This window comes from Ambystoma mexicanum, chromosome 1p (genome assembly GCF_040938575.1).
Source record: "Ambystoma mexicanum isolate Mex_15411 chromosome 1p, UKY_AmexF1_1, whole genome shotgun sequence".
In the NCBI taxonomy this organism is placed as follows: Eukaryota; Metazoa; Chordata; class Amphibia; order Caudata; family Ambystomatidae; genus Ambystoma; species Ambystoma mexicanum.
This window is the reverse complement of record NC_090921.1, coordinates 1,004,945,351-1,004,962,921: the sequence shown is the minus strand read 5'-3', so window position 1 is coordinate 1,004,962,921 and position 17,571 is coordinate 1,004,945,351. Positions and strand designations below refer to the sequence as shown.

Genomic DNA, 17,571 nt, shown 5'->3' with positions numbered 1-17,571 from the left:
GTGTAGGCAGAGAGCTATTGCAGAGGGTCCACTACACCATAACAGTTCTGCCACCTAATGTCATCTTTCAAAATCATTTTAAAGAAATAGTTTTTGTTATAAACAAAGTGACAACTGCATTTTTCAAACCCACCTCACAGCTTACCTTCAAACAAGAGGGTCAATGCATCAACAAAGATGACTGCTGCTCGCCGGTCATTCATGTCAGTCCCCAAAGCAAGCATCAGGTTCTCCTCAGCTTTGCTAGCAACCTGAAAATTAGAGCACACCAATCTTATTGTGTTTGTCATTAGGGGGGAAAAGGACAAGATGATAATGGATGCCGCCACCCTACCAGATTTTTTGGGAAGCTTAATTAACCCTGCAATTGCAAAGGCTCAAATGCTTTCTACCCACAGGACTGTGCACATCCTTTTTTTTTTATTCCTGTTTGCCTTACAATCTCACAAACAGCTTTTGGTCATTTTTGCAACTGGATGGTGATCAAAATGATATGCAAAAAAAGAAAAAAAATGAAATTCGTTAAGACTGGTTACCATGAAACTGGAGAAATCTTAAAATACAACTGTTTTGCCCCCAAAAATTGTCAAAATAGTTATATGGTGTTTTTTTGCATAGGTCTTCAGACTGTTTCAAAACAGATTAAGTCGGCAAAATAATCTTTTCACAAGTATATTGCAGAGGCAAAGTCTTGCTTATTGACTAGCTTTACTACTTGCACGTATTTCATAAAAAAGGAAGTAAACAAATATGCTAACGTGGGATCCAATACATTTCTAAAACTAAACAACATTTTGAATTCAGATAGGAGTTGCATAGAAAGGTTTACAAAATATCTGTGCCCACACCACATTAACATTTTTTTTTAAATAAATTGGAATATACAATAAAAGGTTTGCACCTTTCATTAATATCAATCTATGAAAAGATTATATCCGTACATAAGACTATATACGTACATATCCTTGACTTGTAATTATGAAGATGTTTGCATTACAGACAGCCAACAAATGAGGCAGGCTGCATTAGTATTTACAAATGCATTACAACAATCCATCATTACTCGAGGAAAAATAAAATAATCTAAAAATATATAGCAAAGACAGCCTCAATATAAAACACCTTGCTAAACTCTATTAACGAGTAAACTGGGGTAAGATTTTAGGGTTCAGAAACTTGTCTGCCAGCATAAACTGAAAAAAAAAATAATCACTATTTGATTGTTGGACACTTTTGGATAGATATTTGAGAGACTTAAAAGTGACATCTTAGCCCTCTGGTATGAGACCAATGTCAGTTTTGCTACCTCAAACCTCGTTAAATGGACTTCGCCCTCGATAAGACTGCATCGCAGGCCTCGGTGTGAATACCATATGTGCTTCTTAGAGGACTATGGTAGGTCAGACAGAGGAGGCGGACTCAGTGGCATAGTTCAACAACACTTTAGTCAAATAAAGGAAGAAAACCTATCCTAGCCCCTGTTTTTAAGAGGAGGTCCCTGTGGTACAAAAATCATAAAAAGGTGCTAGTCAGGATGTCTTTGAAACTAAAGCCAGTCCTCCGTCCCAAATCTAAGCTAACCTAATACTATCCCTACTCTCTTACAAAAGAAGATGGTTGCTTCACCCAGGGAATTAGTGGTGGTTGGTTTCTGGCCTTCACCCCAGAGTTAAGAGAGTCTCTTGCATCTCCAAAGCTAAGAAAGATTTAAAAAGAAAAATGTCTCTCAAAGTTCTGGTTACATTCAATCCAATGTCTTTGTACCACCATTGGATTTTATCACTCCTCCACGGATTAGTAGATTTGCAGTGGGAGTCTTGGTACAGCCAGGTCCCACAATGTTTGTTGTTGGCCCTTCCTGGCAACCTCTGTTGAGTGCCGGATTTCCTAGGTCCGCTTCTCCGTTTCTCTTGCTCCTCGTTGGTTCCTGAACAGAATTTCCATCTTGTGTGCTATTCTCCTCACCTGATGAGTCCCCCAGCACTTTCTGCTGGACTATTGGATTTTCCTGGCTCTAGTGAGTGGGAATATTTTTCCCCACTCACCCATTCTTCTTTTATACTCTGAGCAACCCTTTTGGGTTTATTTTGATGGAGTCTACTTTCTATCTTTTTATATGGCATCTGCAATTTCCTATTGTAGCACACAGCACCTTAGGTGCAGTGTTACTGGAAGCTCCTTCATCTTCCCTCTTTGGTTTTATTTTCTTTCCTTGTGAGAACTACTGTTCCCAAGGATAGGGGGTACTTCTTATCCTAACTACACTTTTCTTGTGAGCCCAGCAGCCATCCACCTTATTATATGGAGTGCTAAGGGGACAATTTGTGTGTGGTAGTCGCAGTGGATACTTTTTTCGTACCAATTTTGTGAAACTTACATCGCAGGCTGCATTCACAGCTGTGGTATGGCAGACATGGGACACCACTGATCCAAAATGGTTCCAGTCTTCTTTTTTCACCAGCTCACAGTTGTTTATTCTTTCTTGGTCCTTCTTCTGCTGTGCTGGGTAGGCGAGGTCCTTGTGTGTCTTTTGACTTTGCCAGGATCCCTTTGTGAAGCCTGCCCGAAGGCACCAGTGTGTCTGGGAGGACAGAAAACTGTGACGACTCCTAACTCCACAGGTGTTTGTTCTTCAGTGTGCCTGCTTGGATCCAGTTCTAACTGGAAGGCTGACTGTCCCAAAAGGACAGACCTACTCCAGGTTTAAGTTACAGCATGCATGTTTAATGGCTGGATTCCTGCATAAAAGTTGAGGGTCTTGATGCTGAAGCCAGAGTCCACCACTGGAATATCCATTCCAAAGAGGAGAAGGAAGTCTGCAGCTACCTCCAGAAACCACCAGAGCCCTCAGAGTGACTGCTGCTGCTCCAGCCCTCTTTTACAAGCGACAGGGAAGCTCCAATCCAGACGACTTCCTCCCTTAAGACTGGTGGGACCAACCAGTCTGAAGTCGACCTGCACTCCGAGCCATCCCTCAACAAGCTGTGACCTTGACGGGCTGCAAGCCGCCAATACCCTGGGACCTGTGGCCAGTGCATCACACTCCAAAGATCGAATCCTCCCGAAACAGAGGCAAGATCACGCTCCTTGAAGTCTCCTCATACAAAGCCTGGGACGAGAGAGCGAGCTGAGTTGACCAGGCTGTAACCGTTCTTAACTGCGGTTATGAAAAGCGCGCCAAAACCACAGAACCACAACCAATCCTTTGCCAACCACAAAGAATCCTTTGTCTTAAGCCTCTCCATTCAACTGCTGCGAAGATCGATCCAGTGTCCTTTCTTCAGTCTGCCTGACCAAGAATCAAGTGACTGGGTCTGCTGCTGCAGCATCATGGACACTTTATGCTGCAACTGCTTCATGCTTAAGGTACTGTGAGACTCTTAGTAGAATTTACTGTGAGGGGTCAGATATGTGAGGCGGACAACTTGATTAAAGGTTTTCAACAAATGCCATTTTTTTCAATCATAAAGGTTGGATAAACGCCTCACTATCCCTACCATGACAAACATTTTGCTGCCTAAAATAAACTAAAAGGAAAACTCTAAAAAAAAGGTTTCTGTCCCTCTCACTTGTATACACACCAAATCAATAAGGAACTATATGACAGTTTAAATACAACAAGCAAAACAATATAGGGCACAACACAATAGCTGCTTCTTCTGACAACCTGGGTGAATTCCCCTTCCCAGATTTAAGCATGTCTTTCTTTAAATGTTCAAAAAAAGGATACACAAAAAGGATAAGGAAATCTAGTATCATAAGAAAGGTTCCACTTCAGTTCTTGTCCTAATCCAACTTGACAACACAATGTTGTAACTTTGATACGAAGATTAGTTTGCAATTGTTTAACAACACTTTCTTCTATATACTTGTAGTCAAGGCCTTGAAACAGATTCTTGTCATCAACAATGGATAGTTTGTAACTTCATTAACTTTAAAGTAAATGTATTTGTCAGGATGTTTTACCACCACTTCAACTTCAGTACTGATTTATAAAAACAAACATTCATTAAGCACATTTCAAAACTTCGTAAGTTTCTAAACAAATTTTATTGTCAAGATATTTTGGCACCACTTCAACCTGGTCATAAGTTTTATCCCACTACAGTCCTTTATGAGAGTTTACCTGGCTTACTCTCATGCCAGGTTTGCTACTTCTACAACAATAGTTACCAATACACTCTGTCTGGTATGCTCTCCTGCCAGCCAAGACAAACCACTGCAGTTCACCATACGGGTATACTCTCCTGCCCGCACCGGACCAATTTGCACAGAATTTCAGGACCTGGTATACTCCCTTGCCAGGTCAAACTACTACCGCCAAACACTTGTGTGGAAAAGGTCAAATGTGTTCTGCTTCAGACCTTTAGATTTAAAATTTTCTTCAGGGGACACAAGAATCACACTGATGCTATTTGTCACACCCGTGCATTTGCCACACGCAAAACAGACTACGTGTCCTTCATCCTGAACCTCGTGTACCAGAAGGGCAGCCCTCCTACCAATCTTGTTCTGCCTTTGTGTGATTAACTAAATGCGGATTACAACTCTTCCTCTTCGTTACAATTCTTTGACAATTTGGATGTAAGATGGTCTCTACATCTGGGCAATCTTCCTTATACACTTTGCTATGTTCAGATATCTTCCCTTGACTTGGGCAACCCGGGGTGTTTGTCAAGTGTCTTAGTGTATGTCTCGTTTGGCTTTGACAATGATGGTTCGGGCTCTGAGGGCATCCTCACTTCTTCCCCTAATCCGTTCTTCCCCCAGGTGGCCAGGGAAAGGCAATCAGATCCTGACCCTGGGGGTGGATATGCGAGGGAGGATCACCTTGGCAAACGAGACTTGGAGGGAAGAGATGAGGTACCCTTAGATGAGACCTGGTACTGCCCTTTTTCCTCTCAAAATATCCCCTCAATCCTAGTAGTCAGAGAACCAACCATCTTGGCAGGAGGTTTAAATACCCGAAATACAGGAAGAGGAGAGAGAACAGTGTCGGCTATGGCTGCGGATGTGAGTAGACCAAGTATCTATCGCTGGGAAGAGGTGTGGATGGAAGAGAGAGAGTACCGGTGTGGTGGAGCACAGAGGCTCACCAACGAGAGCTGTGGCAAGAAAGCAGCAGGCTGCAGTGACGCTGAGGGTAGAGAAGCAGTTCTGGTGCGTTAGCAGGTGCGGGCAAGCCGTACAAGGCTTACTGGAGCTCTGATTCGAGACACTGGCGACCACGGAAGCAAGAAGGAGCGGAGGAAGCGAAAGCAAAACAGACTTCACCGTAGCGGGTGCTACGGTTCATCGCGAGGGAAACCAAAGGCGCCCAGAGAGACCGGTGTGTCCTTTGAATTAGGAAAGGGACACCGGGGCATATTGGAGGTGGCCTGTGTGTGGAAATACCAGAAAGTGAAAAGCTAAAGCAAGGTGAAGATGCAAATTACATTTCATGTATAACCAATCACTTTTGAATACTGATCCGAACGAAAGTAAGCAGTCTGAATACTGATCTGAAAGAAAGCAGTTTTTGGTGAAAACCTGAGAATATTCAGGAACTGTGAACTTTGAGAGAAAAAGCATTGGGCCAGAGCCATATAAAGGATCTGTGTATTTTAAAAGAGTAAGCATTGGCCAATGCCGTATGAACTATACTAAAGAAGTGTGTTTCTCATGCAAAACCTGTATCGGCAAGAGCCACAAGAACAAGGGAAACTGTACCCTTTGCATATTGACTAACGAGGAACGATACAGCAAGAGCATGAGGTGAGCCTAAACTAAATGTTACTGTGAAGCTGAAACAGCGGCAACATGCAGGTAAAGGAGAAACCAGTTGGGTATATCGGTTGCGTGACCTGTAATGGGTGGACCGTGTAGCCCAACAATTGCGCCTAGACCGAGAATGCCCATCAACGGAAAGCCAATTGAAATACCTGTAACAGAACTTGTTAGTGAAGTTGAAGGAAACCCAGTGTGAACTGGAATTGGGGATTTGAACTTTGTGAAATTGTTGAAAGACTTGAAGCCTTAGGGAAGGGAGACCACTTTGGGCTTTGTGAACTATCCTGAAGCCTTGGGTAAGGGAATCCCCTTTTGTGTCTTGTGAACTATTTTTAGAAATCTTCAAAACCCCTTTTTGAGAGACTTTGTGAACTATCTTCAATTGTGGGCAATAGAGATCCTTTCCAACCCAGAGTTGGAAGAAGCTTGGAACTGTTATTTGAACACTTATGATTTTGAAGCCAACAAACCTAGATAGTGTATACAGCTACATGTGAGGGCAAGTACAAGTTTTGATACAGACAGACATTTACTTTTGACATCCTGACAGACTATACTTAGTTTCGTTTAGGTAGGGAAATCCCACCTTAGTAAGTCAGGGCAAGTTAGGCCTTTTTGCAACCCTCGTTTTGATTTGATTTGATAAAAGTGCAAAGAGAAAACTTAAATTCTGTTGTCTGTGTCTACTTCATGATGCCTTCACAGTTCCCATTTTTATATACTGGCCCTTTGTATGGTTGGTTGTTCTCATCACCCACTATATAGCAATCACTTCCTGTCTGTCAACTGCTTTTGTTTAGATCAGCTTGGTGTTTGTTAAAGTCAGTAATCTGTTTTACATTAGGTCTGTATTCAATATGAGTCTGGGTTCATGCAAAAGTAACCACAGAGCGCTACGGGGTCACAATTCGACAGTGAAATCTCAGGTGGAGCACAGAATGGGTCCATGCACTTCACTACTACCAGCCTGTCCCGTTCACTTCTTCGACGCGGCCAGGCAACTTCTTGTGCACAGCCTCCCGCTCCTCAGAGGCACAAGCAGGTGTGCTTTTCGCTGCGCAGCATCTGCAGCTGGAGTCTCCCCCATCGTCTCTGTGCTCGCCAGCCACCACTGAATGCTGCTCGTTGGGGAAAGTTAGAAATGGGTGTGCTTTCGGCTGCGCAACCTCTGCAGCTGAAATCTCTAAACCACACGCCTCTCTAAAGACCGGCATCAACTTCTCTAGCCAATCTGGTCCCGGCGTCCTGGTTCTTCCACGATTTCTTCTGCTGCTTCGTGGAGAGTGGAAAACTCCTCCGACACTACTGCTACTACAGCTCTCCTGCTCCTTCAGCCCCCACGCCTTCTTCCACCTTGATCTTGTTCTTATCGAATGGCCTGCACCTGAGGGCGCCTTTTATGCCCCTCAGCCATCCTCGGGTGTGGGTCAGTCATTACTCCCAATGGGCTGCACTCAGCAACCTTGTATCTCTGCAGCCATCTTCATCGTTCCAGTAGTCAGGGAATTCTGGGACTTGAAGTCCCCATCGCAAAAGGGAGTTCTTTTACTGAGATTTTCCCCACCAAGTTCCTTTTACTCCTGAAGCATATTCCTAAAAGGAGTATCACAAGGATAAAAAGGTATATTTGGTTTCACAGAGAATTGAGATTTTATTCAGTTTCAGATTGGTCGTTTTAAAAGACCTCACTGCAAGCTTTTCCTGAGACTCATAGGATTTCCCATTTCTGGGAGTGTTATAAGTTTGGTAAGAGCCTTTCTTACCCTTAATACCTGAGCAGTTACAATTGTCTTCACTCTTATTGTCATAATTAACTTTAGGGAACAACTGGTCTTTTTGGTAACATATACTAAACAGAGATGATGCCCTATGTGCTGAAAGATTCAATAAATGTGTTTCAGAAAGCGCATGCTGAGGACCAGAGAGTGTGTTCTTATTAAAAATATATCATTTTATTCTGTTACAATTTCATAAAGTACATCATTTTTGAACAATTATAAGACAACAATTAATTTCCAATCAACATATTTTTGTGAACAACATTTTATTGTGCAAATAGCGCATTTTTATTTAGACATTTCTCCTATGTGTATATCACTAACACACCATTCGACCATTCATCTTCATAATCAAATCTAATTTGTATAGAGACATTCTAAATAACTTTTACAGTAATATTCCTACTTTGACAGTCCACCATTATGTCTCTTTGGTAACATGCCATTACATGTACTAGCATTAATGATATTTCTTTCCTGGAGTTAGACAAATAAAGCGTCTCATCCCATGAAGTCCTCCTGTTTACCTGGGACACTTCCCCTCCAATGCGATCCTCCTGGCTAACACCGCACCCAGGGTCAGGAAGCATCTGCCTTTCTGACATGCCCCGGGGTTCCCATCATGGACCCCAGGGCCGTCCCCACAGGTCATGGAGGCTGCCCTGGTGCCTTTGACAGCAGCAGTTTTGCCACGGGCTGAATGGGGCTACGTTTCCCACCAGACCTGGGGCTTTCCAGTCACGTGGTACGTTATCGACGTGCCTTCCGCGTCATCTTCAAGACTTCTATTTACAGGAGCCACGGCAAAGACAGCACTCCTAAACCGTTGCTTTGTTCTGGCTCTGCTTCTTGTGTTCCAGTACTATTCTCCTTCTATTGATCTCCCGGCTACTTGACTTCTTGATTGTTACCCGGACCTTGACTTCGTTTTTGGCCTTGCTGCCTTTGACGCTAAACTCCTAGGACTGTCTCCCTGGTTCCTTCGACTCCTTGGCAACATACTCTGATCACCCCTTTGGCTGCTACCATCCTCCGTCTGGCGCATTACCCCTCCACTCAGCTTTTTCCTCCCGCGGCTGCTTCCTTCTCAGCACACTACTTCCCCAGTGCCAGGCTAGCTTCCCTCTTGCACGCTGGCTGCATGCACGGTAATCCCTTCACAGTCTTTTACCTTCGGTTAGCCAACGGACGCTCTGCTGCAGCTCACCTCTGGCTGCCAATTGGACTCTCTACTTTGCTTTGCTTTTTGGGTTCTTTTTGGACGCTCTGCTGTTTTGCACTTTTGGAGGCAACCCTAGTTACAGTGAACAGGGGAACTCAGAGGTTAGCCACACCCAATCAATGTAAGCATGGAGAGTGTTCAAGGCTTAGTCTCAGAAGAAAGTGAGTGGCATCAGCGGTCCACAATGAGTCCAAACAGTGAAGCACACAATAATTCAATGTACACAAGTAATTACAAAAGTAATCTGTTTATTATAGGCCCAGAACACACTACAAAATGAAACAAGCAGGTAGTAATATCACACAATACTGAATTATCAAAAATAGATACAGTCACCTTTAGGCTTTTAGGAATGCATACAATAACTTGGACAACTAAAAGAAGGTGAATAGCGGTGCAGTAGAATGCAACCAGCTCACAAGAATTAGGCCCTAACTTTGTAAGTCCACTACCTATGATGTATGGGCCTTGTACCCAAAAGTCACAAAGCTTCTTCTTAGGAAAGGGGACAGGTGCAGGAAGAGTTCTTGTGGTGGTGAAAATGTTCCAGAAGATATTCAACAACTTATAGGTATGTAAAATATTATTCCTATCTTTCAGATACAAGCTTTTAGATTAGATGATCGAAAAGTGATGGAATGGAATAACCAAAGTGTATTCTGAGGTTTGTTCTAAGGAGAACAGGGAGGGCAATCGCGCTACAATTACTTACCCCCGATGACTCAGATTACTAAAATGTCTGGGGATTACTGGAGGTAGGTTTTCCCCCCGTGGGATCCAGTAGAAGATACGCAGGTGCTGCAGGTTTAAGGATTCTTCCGGTCAGTTCCAGGAGCAGAGTGCAAACCTTTGCGAAGAAGAAATGCAGAAGGCACCGATGTAGACCTCTTGAGGACACTTCACCAGACTGGGGAAGGAGAGTTCCAGCAACGGCTACAGCGCACAGGCGACAGCAGGCGTCTTTCTAGTTTCGGTTCAAGAAGAGCTTCCAGAGAAGGATCCTTTGATGCTGGGAAGCTGAAATGTGGCAGGAAGGCAACTTGGCAACTTGTTGCACAAGCTGGCAACCACCAAAGTTCTAGCGACTAATGCGGAACAACGATGATTCTACCAAGGTACCCTCCACAGGAGAGCTGGTCAGTCCACTGGGTGGTCGAGGGACACTTCCGAAGGCTCAGGACGGCTGGATCCTCGAGAATGTGGCAGGATTCAAGCACCGATCAGGGCCTTTGCAGGGTTCTATGTTATTTCGCTACGGTATTTTTCATCGCAAGTTTTTTCATCACCGTGTTTTTTTCTTCGAAAAACTCATCTTTTTTTGGGGGGGGGGGGGGGTTACGCCTCCAAGCCTCGCTTTTTTTTTTTTTTTTTTAATTGTATTCCCTTACACCCACAACCATATATTTAATTTTTTAACCCCCCCCAAAAAAAGTTTTTTTCAAAATAAAAACGGCGATGAAAAAACATGCGATGAAAAATACTGCAGTGAAAGCGTGTATACCCTTTGCAGATCAGGTAGTCCAGAAGTGCTTCACTGGGCTAAATGCAGTAAGGGATGACAGGCCTCTTCAGGAGTCATCCACGGATCTTCAGTAGACTGCTCTTCTAAACAGGATACTTGGCTCCAATGCTGATCTAAATAAATGGCTGCAGGGGTCAATATATCCTAAATCCTGGCTGGAAGCAAGTGCAAGCCCACCAATGGTAAAGATCAGCACCATTCAAACAGCCAGCAGTGGTCCAATCAGGGACCACTGTGGATTTCACTCATGCCAAGATGTGGCGTGAGATCAGGCAGTCCCATCTACTTTCTGGGCCACACACAAAGAAATCAAAAGCCTGCGAAAGCAGCAGCTGTCCTGGGTAGGTGCATGAACTTATATGGAATTTCCTGACACGAGAAGACAGGAAGAAGGCAAACAACAATATGGCCAAAAGACGAGCGAAGAATCTTGTAGCACGGACATTTTAGGGCACTAGCCATGTTTAGTAACTATTTGATTTGTCCCTTTGCAATGCGCCGGAGCCCGCAGGCATCAGGGTGCAGAGAAGTAAAAAGCGAAAGAAAGATTGGACAGGGGATAAAGGGGAGTCAAATAGGGGGTGCATTTCCTCAAAAATAATCGTTTTTACCCCTTTCCTAAATTTCAGTAGATTGTTTTCGACGCGCAAGATTTTAGGAAGTTTGTTCCATAGGTTAGCAGATTGAACGGCAAAAGATCTGCCCATGCCTCTAGCACTCTTACTCCTGGGACAGATACACAGATCCCATCACTCGATCTGGTAAATCCAGCTGAGCGGTAAACCATGACACAATCTTTTAGGTAGCCTTGGGCTTGGCCGTATGGGCATTTATGTACAAATGTCAAGACCTTAAAATGAATCCAAGCCTCGAAGGGAAGCCAGTGCAGGCTCCTTCTGTGGGAAGAGCTAGGTTTGTGTCTGGGTATGTTTTTGACGATGCGTACCGCATCGTTTTGTAAGACTTGGAGGCGCCTAAGGCTGTTTTTGCTAGCCCCCAATATCAGGGCATTACAATAGTCTATCCTTGGCATTATTAGAGCACACACAAGAGTGGCACAATTACCTTCCGTGGCACAATTAGCTTCCAAAACACAAGGTTTCACCAACCTCAGAAGCCCAAGTACATATTGGGCTTTGTTAACAATGCTTTCAATATTAGCATCTGAGCTCAAGGAGGATTCAAAGGTGACGCCCAGTGTCTTGACCTTGCCAACAGTCTTAATAAGATGGTTCTCAATGGAGAAACCGTCATACTAAGTATCCAATGAGCCAAACAGCATAAGATTGGTTTTAGTGGCATTCAAGCACATCCCATTATTAGCCATCTACTTCTGAATTATGGCATACACTTTGTTAATAAGCTCCACATCCTCTGTGTACTTGCCGCTCAACTCAAAGACAAGCTGGGTGTCAGCCGCATAGTTGGTAAAATGCACACCCAGCCTGTCCAGAAGATCGCAGAGTGAGCGGCAGTAAACATTGAAGAGGGTGGGAGACAAGCAAGCACTTTTTGGGACACCACATTCCAAAAGGCTCGTCAAATGAGCATACATTGCCCCATACTATCCGGGACATAACGCCCAGTCAAAAATGATTTAATCCAGGCCAAGGACTTGGCCGAGTAGCCACCTGCTTTGATCAATCTGCATAATTTGTCATGGTCGAAAGCTGCTGACAGATCTAACATCAGCAGCCCAGCCGCCTTGCCATTATCCATGATTTGAAGCGTTTCAGATTTCATATTTAATAAAGCATCGTGCCATAACAAGCTCTAAAGCCTGATTGTCTTGAATGTAAGGTGTCAGATGTTTCCAAAATTCCTGAAGTTGGGATGTAGCCATTTAATCCAGAATTTTTAGTAAGAAAGGGCCATTAGAAATGGGTCTGAAGTTGGAGTGAACATTTTGGTCCAGGCCTGTTTTTCTTCAGTAAGGGGGTCACAGAGACAACAATCACTAAAACCTGCATCAGTGAGGTGCATGAGAAAGGGGAGAAATAGCTCTCTATTATTAAGAATGATTTTAGAAGGAGAACTTCTCCCACACATGTGGTGGGTCTCATTATTTTCATAATGTTGGCTAGAGCTTCTTCCAAAATACTTTTGAAGCCAAAGGCTGACTTGGCACATTGATTTAGCTCTTCAGCGATAAGATCAGGCCCAGTATGCTCCATTCTTGCTAGGTTAGCACTGATCTGAGCTTGTGCTCTGGCTATTTCTTTTTTTTTAAATGACTTACTGAGTTTTTTTTTTAACAAGTTTGACATTATACATGTTGGCTTCACAGTATAGGTCAGTAACATACTGAAGGTACAACTTCTATGCGAATTTCGAGCAGAAAAAATGAAACTTGTCTTATGAAACCCCCCTCCCATCCTTCCCCCCTCCTCCCCCTCACCCTCACTCATCGTGGTTACATTTGCAATTAAAGAACACTGGACGGAACTTCACGCAGCCCTGCTTATTGTACATATTGTATAGTGCCTAGACTGCATAACATGTTTACGACACAGGATTGAAAGTCAGCGGGTGAACTGGAGCACTTATAGAGGTTTTACTCATTAATCTCAGTGTAGGATCTAGTGAATCGATCTTGCAGAATCCAAATATGCTTTATAGAATTCCGGAAAAGGTAGCCATATCATGTCTATGTTCTTACGAGATTCCTGGACTGCTGCTGTTAAGCTCTCCATTTCGTAAATGGCGTGTACTTTGGTCAGCCATTCTCTCTTTGTGGGGAGGGAAGCTGACTTCCACTTGACGGTGAGACATACCCTCACCGCCAAGAGCAGGTTATGTGGCATGTGTGAGAGCGATACGTAAGAATCTTCCTCGTCCGATTCAACCCCAAACAGGACCAATATCCAGTCAATGGCTTGAATCCACCCCAGAACTTCTTTCCAATACATTTGAACCTCTCTGCATTCCCACCACTGGTGCCAATAATCACAACTCTCGCCACACCCTCTCCAACAGTGGGGGGATATCCCTAGAAACATTTTTGACAGTCTCTGGGCAGTGTAGTGCCATCTGACCAGTAGGCACGCGTTGTGCATTTTGTATTGTACGGAAATTTATGAGGACCATACTGCTCTATGTATTGCTTTCCAAACCTCTGGTTTGTCCTTCAGACCCAGTTCAGCTTCCCACCTGATCTAAGATGATGGACGTTCAAGGGGACCTCTAGTAAGCAAGGGCTTGTACATTTGTGCTATAAGGCCCTTTGTTGTCTGGAGAGTGCCAAGTATTTGTTCAAATGGGGTAAGAGGGCGTTTTAATGAGTCACCCCAGCGGGCATCGTTTAGGACACTCCCTTAACTGGAGGAATTGCATGGGGCGGAGGGGACTTTGATGCCCTGCAGAGCTTCCTTTAAACCCTCTAGGGCAAGAAAAATACCCTCCTTCCACATTTGTCCCGCTCTTACAAGCCCCGCCTCGTACAATGGTTAAAAGGTGTGAACTTCACTTGTCAGGTCTTGAATAGGGGAGACCAGATGCAGTTGAGGGGGGGGGGGGGTGGGGGGCGGCCGGGGGGAGGGCCATGTCGTGACTCCCTGCATGGCTCGAGATGGGTGCCACATAGACCACAGCACTTTTAAGACAGGGTGCTCTTGAATTCCTCACGTCATTACAGGTAAGGGGACCCACAGCCATTCCCCCAATGTGACTGAGAAAAGATTTCATTTTCTAGTGCTACCCACTGTTTCTTGGGATTTTCCCTCAGGTAGTCTGGTAGTACTCGGAGCTGGTATGCCCTGTAACATTCCTCCAAGCCCATACCCCCCAGCTCTTTGTGCTGAAGTATGAGTTCTAGGCTTTTTACCGGCCCATAGATACTTTAGCAAAGTGCGTTTTACTTCTGCCAGGAACGGTTCAGGGACGGCTATTGGGAGAGATTGGAACAAAAACAAAAAGCGTGGCAGTACATTCATTTTTATACAGGTGAAGCATGCCGCCCAGGATAAAGGTAATTTAGACCATCTGCTGACGTCATCCTGGATGTTATTCCATAGGGGGTATAATTTGCCTCAAAGAGGTCTCACAGGGGGACCGTGATGTTTACCTCCAGGTATCTGACTGAGCGGGATTGTATCCGAAAGCCCCATTTTGCTTGCAGCTGCTTTAGTGGTTCTACATTTGGTTTTAGGGAGGGGGGGGGCAGCAATGGTTTTTTGAAGGTTTGCTCGGAAGCCTGAGAGGGCGCCATAGCACATTATTTCCTGGAAGAGAGCAGGGATGGATTCTAGTGGTTGGGTGAGGTAAAGCAAAATATCATCAGCAAACATGGCTAATTTATACTCCTTGCCTCCCCGGGGAATACCGTGAATAAGTGGATTAGATCAAATAGCTTGTACAAAGGGTTCTATCACTAAGGCATATATTAGGGGGGAGAGCGGGGAGCCCTGTCACGTGCCACGTGTAAGTGCGAAGGGTTCTGATGTAATGCCATTGATGGAGACCTTGGCCTGGACCATGTGGTACAATTCTCCTGCTCCCTGAATCCACACCATTCCTAGTCCCAACCATTTCAATACCGCCCGTAGAAAAGGCCCTTCAACCTGGTCGAACGCCTTTTCAGCATCCACTGATAGGATGGGGCTATCTCCGGCTTCTCGTAGGGTAGCCATTAGATCTAAGGTTTTCCTAATGTTGTCTGCCCCTTGCCTTCCTTTTACATATCCTACCTGGTCGGAATGGACCTGCTGGGGGAGAACTATTGCCAGGTGGGCGGCCAGGATGCTGGAACAGATTGTTGCATCAACATTGATGAGGGAGATTCGGCAGTACGATGAACAATCTAGGTGGTTCTTGCCATCTTTAGGGATTACAATGATTATGGATTCGGTGAATGATTTGGGGGCTTGTCCCGACTCAAGGATCGAGTTGTAGAGTTTAGTAAGGAAGGGGGTGAGAGAGTTGCAGTTTGACTTATGGAAGGCAGGCGTATAGCCATCTTCCCCTGGTGCCGAGCCCACTCTTAGATTGGAAATGGGGCTTTAAATTTCTAAGGTGGTAATCGGGGCGTTTAACATCTCTAGATGTTCATTACTAATAGGTGGATGCAGGAGTGCGGCTAGGTATTTCTCAAATGCAGACGGTGCGCCCTCACCTTCCGCTGTATATAATTTCAAGTAGCATCTCAAAAAGCGATTCATAATTTCTTGCGGGTTAGTGATGGGGGTGCCACGCTCATCATCGATTTTATACACTGCTCTATTTGCTCTTTGCTTTCGCAGTCGGTTTGCAAGCATTGTGTGGGCTTTGTCCCCTTTCTCAAAAAATGTCTGTTTAAGATACTTAAGTTGCATTAACGCTTTGCCATTTCATATATCCCTTAACTCTGCCCTCAATCCCCTAATTTGACTCATCGTATCCTCTTCGTGGATAGGGTGGCTCCCAAGGCTATGTTCCAGGCAGCAGATGTCTGTCCTTAGTTCCCCCTTCTCTGAGTAGTCTAAGTCTCTTTTTGGCTGCACTCGCAGCTATTAGGATACCACTTATTGTGTTTTACAAAGGTAGCGGGCGCCCCTCTCTCGCAAGAACAGACATGATAACCTGTTCGGTGGTTATTAACCACTTGAGAGTTCGCAGCCACTGCTTTTACTCACTGTGCCTTTCACAGATGGGAAATATCCATTTGCATATCAGTCTTTGTCCCGCCCAGGGGCAGTCCAGCACCGAAATACAATGGCAATTCCAATCGGAACGAGAGTACCACCAGCAACCCCATACACGTGTTTCACCCTTGTTGGGGATCATCAGTGAGGTGAAGCTGATGCCTCTCTAAGCACAGTGAGAGGGAGACCACGTCTGGTTGCCCCCAGGAGACCTAGGGTTACCAATCCCAGGTTCCTTAACAAATAGTTTTACAAAGGTAGCGGGCGCCCCTCTCTCGCAAGAACAGACATGATAACCTGTTCGGTGGTTATTAACCACTTGGGTGTTTTGCTACAGCATACAACTAAATTTTGCCCGCAACTTGTCTTAACATGCTTCCGTTGGTGTTGATGCATCCGGTAAGAATTTAGTAAGCCAGAGAGAACATTCTCAGATCATTCCAGGGAGGTAAAACATGGATCATTTTTCTCAGGGAGTATTTAGGCGCTTGTACTTCCACTTTAACTGCACTCTACCTCATCTTGGAGGTCTCAACACTGGGTCGCGTCTCGGTCCTGAAGGTTCTCTTCAAGTGTCTGAGTCGGAGCCTGTGGCGGGAACCTGGAGGTGTCAGAGAGCTCACTCTGCTTCTTCCGCTGAGGTTTTTTTTAAAGAAATTATTTGTATTCGTTTTTACAACTAACAAAACAAAACCATCACACCCGACATTTTCAAACACAAACATTTTAGCTTACATTTGCGTGTTCTTTATTATTGTCTCCCCCCGCCCTTTAACTCAAGCTTCCATCTCTGTCCTTCATACTTCCCTTCTCTTGGGGTTAGTCCCCTTCTCCATTTTCAGGCAAATCATCTTCATAAGTATCGGCCTGGGAGGGTCCCGACAATGTGGCTACCAATTGTCTCCATGCTGTCAGAGGTCCCACTTCATTATCCTCACCTCTATTGGCTGCCTCCCACCATGCTGCTTGTTGTCTCAGAGTCTGCCCATTTCAGGAGATCGTTCCACCATACCTCTAGTCTGGGTCTATGGGCTTTCCAGCTCATGGCTATTCTCCTTTTGGCCCGGATGTAGGCGATGTCCTCGAGTTTGCATACGTGTCTCAGGTTGCGAGGTCTGCTGAATCCCCCCCATCATGCATGCCCACACGGATTCCACATCTAGCTTGATTCCCTTTTCAGACAATCGTAGCTTGATTTCCTCCCAGAATCTGCCCACCTCCGGGCACGCCCAGAACATGTGGTTCATCCCGGCATCCTCCTCCCAAATCTGGCAATCTTACGGGGAGTCATGTATGCCCTATGGGTGGCATATAACTGAATCTGCTGCAACCTTGCTTTCTTAGAAACCTTTTTATGACATCTCTGAGCTCTTTCCCATTGCCCTTCTTGCATAGGCTCTTCCGCTTCCTCCTCCCAATCCCGTCTCAATTGCTACAGCTCCTTGCCCACTTTAGACATCATCAGTTCGTAAATCCGGGATATTTCATGCCCTCCCTCCGAAATATCATACATCGTTTCTATGGCGGTATCAGCTTCTTTTGCTAGTGTTACTTCAGACCACCTTTCCTTTATACGTTTGACTATTCTAGGATGTATAATATATTGCCCCGTGTGTACCCCAGTTTCTTCCATAAACGTCTGGAAGTCCTGTGCCTTCCCCT

General features: G+C 44.8%; 1 protein-coding gene across 1 annotated transcript in view; it reads right to left on the bottom strand.

Annotated features, from left to right (window-relative positions):
* The window catches only part of COG4 (component of oligomeric golgi complex 4), a 984,804-nt gene that overhangs the window by 594,473 nt on the left and 372,760 nt on the right, over positions 1–17,571 (bottom strand). The window contains exon 6 of the mRNA XM_069654962.1: positions 146–251. Within this exon, the coding sequence (XP_069511063.1) occupies positions 146–251 (106 nt within the window). The remainder of the gene's footprint in view (positions 1–145; positions 252–17,571) is intronic.